The sequence below is a fragment of the Mesitornis unicolor genome, unplaced genomic scaffold (genome assembly GCF_000695765.1).
Source record: "Mesitornis unicolor isolate BGI_N332 unplaced genomic scaffold, ASM69576v1 scaffold12421, whole genome shotgun sequence".
Lineage (NCBI taxonomy): Eukaryota > Metazoa > Chordata > Aves > Mesitornithiformes > Mesitornithidae > Mesitornis > Mesitornis unicolor.
Genome location: NW_010161752.1, coordinates 41,355 through 48,334, shown reverse-complemented (window position 1 = coordinate 48,334; position 6,980 = coordinate 41,355). Strand labels below are relative to the sequence as shown.

Genomic DNA, 6,980 nt, shown 5'->3' with positions numbered 1-6,980 from the left:
GAGCGAACAGCTCTGCAAGGGAACGCTCTCAGGTTTACAGTGCTTACTGATGGGCTCTGGCCTCAAAAAATGTCATTGCATACCACATGCCTGAGTCTGGGAATGCCTCTTGCAAACGGCTGATGTCATCTTAATATTTCGCTTTGCGAGGGAGGCCTGGTGACCCCTGCAGCTGGATTCAATGAGCCTCTTACTGTCACATCTGTCCAGTGACGTGGAAAGAAAACAGATCCGATAATCATGGGGCAGATTTATCTGTATGCAAGCAAAGCCCCACATGTGTGAAAGAGACTTACAGTGTTCAGTGACAAAAGGACCAAGGTATGATTCTGCTTGAGTGATGGTTCCTAAGGTGCAAAGGACGTCATTCGCCATGTGGCTGCACTTCAGGCAGAAAATGGGGTTTGGTGGTACTGCAGCAAGCAATTTGTGCCTGATGTGAATGGAAGGCTAAGGTGTAGCGATGGCTATTTCCATGTTACTTAACATTGCTACCAATTAACAGCATTGCCTGCAGAGTCAGAACAAGGCCACTAAATGAGTTTGCTGTGTGTGACTCCCACAGCGCACCTGGATTTCTCCGTGATGCTGACAGAACACAGCATAATCTCCATCTCTTTGGCCAGCCCTGTGTAATTAATTCCTGATGAGGCATGATCCTTCTCCTCAGCAGGTCCTGAGCTTATGTAGCAGCAGGAAACTGCAAAGTAGGAAGTGTGAGTCCCTCCTCCTGTCCACCACCAGCACACATACCACAGTGCCTCTGATCTTTACTCATGTGGGGCTTTCTGGCTTCTTTCCCAATCATCATAAGCAATCAATTAATTATTTCTCTTTGCTCATTGCAGGGCAACCATCGATGAAGTGGAGACAGATGTGGTGGAGATAGAGGCAAAGCTTGACAAGGTAAGATGGGGCAGCTTAGCGCATTGGTTTGAAGAGGGGCTGATGAGTTCCTCCTTAGGAATATGGCCCCACCAGTCTCCCCTAAGAAGTGCCCACCTCAGGCTGTCAGGAAACCTGTGTAAAATAGACTGGGCTTGTCAGCAGGACCATGTCTCCCTCTACTGACAGGTACCTGGCAGGGCTCCTTTGTGGCTGCCAAAGGAGTCCACACAAGAGGTCCAGAGTTGGGCTCCTAATGCAGAACGATGACCTTCTTGTCCTGGTCCTGGATCTCAGGGGCCTGACACTGCTTCTCCTGCTGTGGCAAGTTATTTCAGTGCTGTTTCCCCTCTCCACCGTCTTGCTTGTGCTATTAACCTGTGTGGGGCAGGAGCCGTTACACATCCACACAGCACAAGCACCACCGTGTCAGCTCAGGGTGTAAGGAGACACTTGCAAGAGACCAGATCCAGGCTGGTGGTGGTGGTTGGTGTCAGATCTTCAGCCAGGCCGTGTGCCATGGCTGTAATCTGACACTGGAAATGTCCTCTCAGCAACCAGTTTGGCCATTTTGCATTTATACTGGCGATCCTGTACATGCAGTCGATCGTTTGGATCTAAATCAGAGGCTTTATGATGGAGGGCGGCTTTTCCACTCCCACTCCCCCTGATGTCTGAGACATCAGCCAACTCATTTCTAAATGAGAACAGGGAGAAATGAAGGAGCCAGAATAGCTGCTGGCTTTTTAGCTGCGAGATTTCCCAGAGCTAGCAAAGGATAAGACTCCCGTGTCTGATGGAGAAATGGGCTTTGTTGAAGTCACAAGCCCAAGGCAAAGCTGTGTCCTATAAAACCTATTTACTACTCAAGCTGCTGGAAATCTGCTCAAGCTAACTAGTCTCACTGGTGAAAGCTGCAAAGGGATTTAGGTTATCTCTTTTCCTCTGTGGAAGAGGGTAAGGCTCTAAAGACGAAGCGTGGGGCAAAAATTAGCTCTGAAATTTTGCATTTCTGCTGCACTTGGTGTGTCAGGAGCAATCCTGCAACCAGGAGATCTGTTCAGGGCTCTCAGCTCTTTATCGTTCAGTGCTTTGTTGCAGATTGATTTGAGGGTGAGGACTGCATTAAAGCAATATTCCCATGCAATTTTAGCCTTCCCCTGACAGCAGTTATGGGGTGATATTCTGGTAGTGCAAAGTGGGTGGACATTTCATGCTGTTTGGATGCATCGTTTCCCCTCTCTCCTGCAGAGATGAGCAGCTCTGCGTAGTGCTGGCTCAGCCGCTGTCAGCAACAGACTGATCAGGCCTGGGGCCAGGGCAAGTGAGGATGGAGTTTGCATCTGAAGAGCCACTAGAGTTCATATTAGTTTATCTGAGGGTAAATTTGGACAAGATTCAATCACCTTCACTGCTAATAAATCAGCCTTGGATGGCCCAGCTCCTCTCCTGTGTACCAGCTGGGTGGATGTCTTGGGCAGCCTTCCTAGGCCTTGGTGTAAAAGCTGTTCAGTGGTACCCAAATAGCTGGCATGACTTGTTCTTAAAGAGCCTTGCAAGCTGGCAAGGACTGATTTTGTTTCCCTGCCTTTTGCTGTGCCCCTGAGCACTTAGTTTATAAATGATTCGCCTTTTAACGCTGATTTAAAATGGAGGTAAAAGGCAGTATATGTGATTCATCCAATGGAACACCAAAGATCTGGGCTTGATTGCTGTTTCAAAGAGATTTCCTTGATTTCTGTCCTGTGGTCCATCTGCAAAGTCATCACTGCTCCCCTTGGGAGTATGCTTGTGCTGAATGGCCTTCGGTTCCTAGGAACACAGCCTTGGCCGCAAGCGTCCGCACAGAGGTATGCTAGAAACCGCCACGTTGCAGAATAGGCTGGATTTCCTTTCCAGAGGATCTGTCCAAACCCCTGGTGTACGTCTGGGCTCCAGATGTGACAGGAACTGCATCTGTTTGCTTTTCTTCTCTGGGCTTGGATGGGATAGCACAAGGCTGCTAGCATCCAGTGCTGTTCTGTCAAATTGCATGGCCAGAAGAGGATGTGGACGTGAAAGACTGAAGACTGTATATACTATGTATATACAGATATGCCACGTGTGACTATATATATATATATATATATATATACACACACACACATTCAGATATACTCAGATATATTTTTACAGAACTGCAGACAGAGGCAAGCAAGCTTGTTCTGCAATGCATGCATATGGATTAGACCCCAAAGCCTCGTGGCTGCATAAATAGAACAGGCACCAAGCCCAAAAACAGCACAGCATGCTTCAGTGGGACTTTGACATCAAACCAGACTTGGGAGCTATGCATTCCCAGCCCATGGGTAAGGCTGGTTGACAGGGGTAGACTTCTAAGGCCATTTTTCGTTAGTAAGATTAATATCCTGTAGAAAGCTCCTGGATTTTGAGAATGGAAAACTTCAGTTCCAAGTGCTGTTCATTATCAGCTGCTAAAGTTTTTCACTTAGTTAAAAAGCATAGAGCAGTGATGATTTTAAAAGCCAACCAAACAAAAGAATTAAAAATTGTGCTCAGTGGCTAGCCATTACTTTTGCAAATCACTTAGGCTTCTGTTTGTGGACTTCTCTAAAGTTGTTTAACTCAACCTTTTACAAGGAGCTGAAAGGAGATAGGCTAATGGCCAGGAATTCTGGCTATGAGGATGCTCCAGTCTTTACAGCCAGTCCCAGGAATGCTAAGGCAGTTTGCTGTGGCTGGGAAGTCTGGGAATGTTCCCTGCAGCTGTTACATTATCAAAAGTTAATAAAGGGTGTCTGGAGATGTGTGCCTGTGCTGCAGCAAACCAATTCCAAAGTGAGGAAGCCACCCCGTTTTGCTGCAAGTTCCAGGTAACTTCACTCATAATTTCACTATAACAAGGCTGGTGATGAGAATCGGAGCTTGTTTCGCTTGCTTAAAGTTGTCAATGTTGCCCTGAATAAAGCTCCGTCCAGGTCCATCAGAAAGACTGTACTAAGTCACCAGCAATCCAGAGAGAAATGCTGTAATCACTCACCAGTGAAGTTTCCTTGGGCTGCAGAATTGTGGGAATTGATTCATAGTTATCTACAATCTTGATGGTTTAACCTGCGTTCACATAGATTTTCACTGGCTGCACACAGCAGGCATAGCTTAAGCAGTCCTGGTCAGTTGGTTTAAGGAAAACAGGATACAAAACCATCAGGCTGCTGAATGCTGACTCCTCTTTTTTCCATGGTAAGAGCAATCTGAGTCTCCACAGGAATACAGAGCAGCCAGCTGGGCTCAGAAACTCCCCAGACCCCAAAAGCCGCGTACTCCCAGCAGGGAGATCCTAGACAGCTTATCACTTCCACCCAGCACCAAGGAGTCTCAACCTCTCCCCACTCAATTTGTGTGATCAGCTTCCTTTTGTTGCAGTCCTGATGCTTCAGGATAGAATGAACAGTAGAAACCCACTGGAAAAAATGGGCTGCCCCGATTCACCTGTCCCTGTGCGATAGCCTGGAACTCTTAAGTGACCAGTGAAATGCTGACAAGAAGACATATGCTAAGAAGTGTGATTTGCATCCCTGTTTCTGCCACGTGCAGTAAGGGTTGCTCATGTAGGCACACCAGGAATGGGAACGGCATCCCGTCGTCAGGGTCTTGGGCTGTGTTGCTGGTGCAGATTAAAACCAACCTGGTTGCAGTTTGGTTTGATGTGATCAGCTCCCTGTCCGCTCACACCTCTCTCCTTGTGCAGCTGGTGAAGCTATGCAGTGGGATGATTGAAGCAGGCAAAGCCTACATCACCACCAACAAGCACTTTGTCAGCGGGGTCCGGGACTTGTCGCAGCAGTGCAAGAAGGATGAAATGATTTCGGTAAGTCATCCTGTGGGACAGAGGATTGGACACAGTGAGAGCTGAGGACTGTTAAACTTCCTGATGCTGTGAATGGACCATATGTCCAAGACCCTTATACTGTTTAAGTAGCCATTTAGTATGAGATTTTATTTTTGGAGGAATGTAGAGACCACCTGATAACGCAGTGCTGAAAGGTCAGAGTGAGATTCCTTGTCTGCAGGGAGAGCTGAACTTTTAAGAAGCTACGGTGCTGGCAAGGTTGTTGGAATCTAGGTCAGCAAGCATCAGTTATTTCGGAAGCGTGGGTAACCAGCCTACACAAGCGACAACTGACATGCTGGTTTCAGCACTAAACTGCAAAGGACAGGGAGCCTGACTTCAGTGTCAGACATTTTTGAAACGCCTTCTTGCCAAATGGCAGAGTGGCTCTTCAGGGGCTTAATGAGGGACTCTCGGCCGTTGAACCTGCGGGAGTGAAGGGCAGCTGCTTCTATTCACTACCAGTTCTCTCTACCTTTTTTTGCAGGAGTGCCTCGACAAATTTGGAGACAGCCTGCAGGAGATGATTAACTATCACATGGTAAGAGGCCTCTTCCTCTTGTCTTTTTGTGTGCTGATGGCAACTTCTTTCTCCAGGCACTGATTAATGGTCTCCTGTGCTTGGCTTACGTGACACTGCACAAAGGTGGGATCCATGAAGGGCGTCTTTCAGGTTCCAGTCCCTGTGCATTGCGTAGCCAAAAGAGCAGCAAAGGGTTGGGTGTTACCATTGCCTCTTGCAACAACATTGAGTTGGATGAGCTGTGAGTCTGTGCTCACAGTGGTCGGTCCTGATGCATCACGTACGCTAAGAAATGGGATCGCCACAGGCTTGCAGAGGAGGCACCACTTAGTGAAAAGGTATGTGCTGTTGCGTGAGTGCCTTTTGGCTCATTTCAGATCAGAGATGTACAACGAATATGTAGAAGGGTGAGGTTAGAGACCCCTTTGTCAAAGGAAAAGGAGAGCTCGCAAAGGTCCCGCAGTGCAAGTGCCTTGTTCTGCTTTTTGGATAGCACAGGATTTTGTCGTGAGGACAGACAGGGTCCTGGGGAGCTCTGTTAACAGCTTGCATGTATAACCTTGTTGCTGCAGATTTGGAATACACTCTGAAGCTGACCATTCAAATTTGTGACATTAATACACCAGCAAGGCTGTGAATGGATCAAACCAAAAGGGCTCTATTGTTCGGTTGATGCTGGGAGCAGACTCAGTGAGTTGTGTTTAAGGATAACACAGGAGATATTAATGCTACACTGAGACGAAGAGAAGGAAATACCCACACGATGGCTGTTCTCCTGAGCTGACCGCATCTCACTAACAGAGCCCAAGGAGTTAGAATCTGCCCTTGCTCCATCCCAAAAATCCAGCTATGGCGTCTGTAAACCTCATAGAAAAGGAAGGTGCTTCATGCTTGGTGGCTCCATGCCATACCCACAATTTCAAGTCTGTAACTCAGTAAGAGCGTAAAGCACAAGTGCTTTAAAGTGAAGGAAGCTTCAGGGTCTCAGCACTGGACTGACCCACTTTTATACCACGATGCCGCTGTCAAAGTACATTAGGCACGATGCTTGCTTTTGGGATGCAAGTTAACCATGTGCAGCTGGAGAAGAAGCTGCATCACGTCCATTTAATTATTTCATGAAGCAGGTGGGCAGACTGTTTCCTAGTAAAAAATGACAGGGAGAAGAGCTACTGCACACACAGGTGTCCTAGAACTGTTAGTATTTGGGAACAGTCACACAGCAATGTTGTTGGTGGCGAGAGAGTGAATAAACTGGTGTGGGAATCAGAGAAAAGGTGTTTGTGTCATAGCAGAGAAAGTCAACCCCTGATTTTCTGATGCTGCTTAAATTCCTTCTGAGAATGTGAAGCCTTTCTGCCAAGGAGCGTATGAACCCCTGAGAAGCTACATCCCTTCGTTCCCAGGCATCACATCCCAGCTGTGCCGATAGGGGCTGGGCTGTGGAGTGCGTGCAGCCCGGCCATGAGGACACAGTCCCAGCCAGCAACCTCAAAACGCAGAATGCTGTGTGCAGGCTCCGCTCCGCCAGCTGTGCAGCTTCCCCTGGATCCCTGCTCCCTGCCAAAAGTGGCACTTCTGGGATTGCTCTTCCCTCAGCCAACTAACACGCAGAAGGACCCTTCCCAGAGCTGTCAAATCCCCAGCCGATGTGGTGTAACCCTTCCCATGCACCCCACCCTG

The 6,980-nt window shown here is 47.9% G+C and overlaps 1 protein-coding gene across 1 annotated transcript in view; it reads left to right on the top strand.

The window, feature by feature from the left end:
* Positions 1–852: 852 nt before the first annotated feature.
* ACAP3 (ArfGAP with coiled-coil, ankyrin repeat and PH domains 3) overlaps positions 853–6,980 on the top strand; it is a 38,033-nt gene continuing 31,905 nt past the window's right edge. Inside the window, exons 1-3 of the mRNA XM_010193433.1 lie at positions 853–906; positions 4,634–4,753; positions 5,262–5,315. Of these exons, the coding sequence (XP_010191735.1) occupies positions 4,655–4,753; positions 5,262–5,315 (153 nt within the window). The 5' untranslated portion in view covers positions 853–906; positions 4,634–4,654. The remainder of the gene's footprint in view (positions 907–4,633; positions 4,754–5,261; positions 5,316–6,980) is intronic.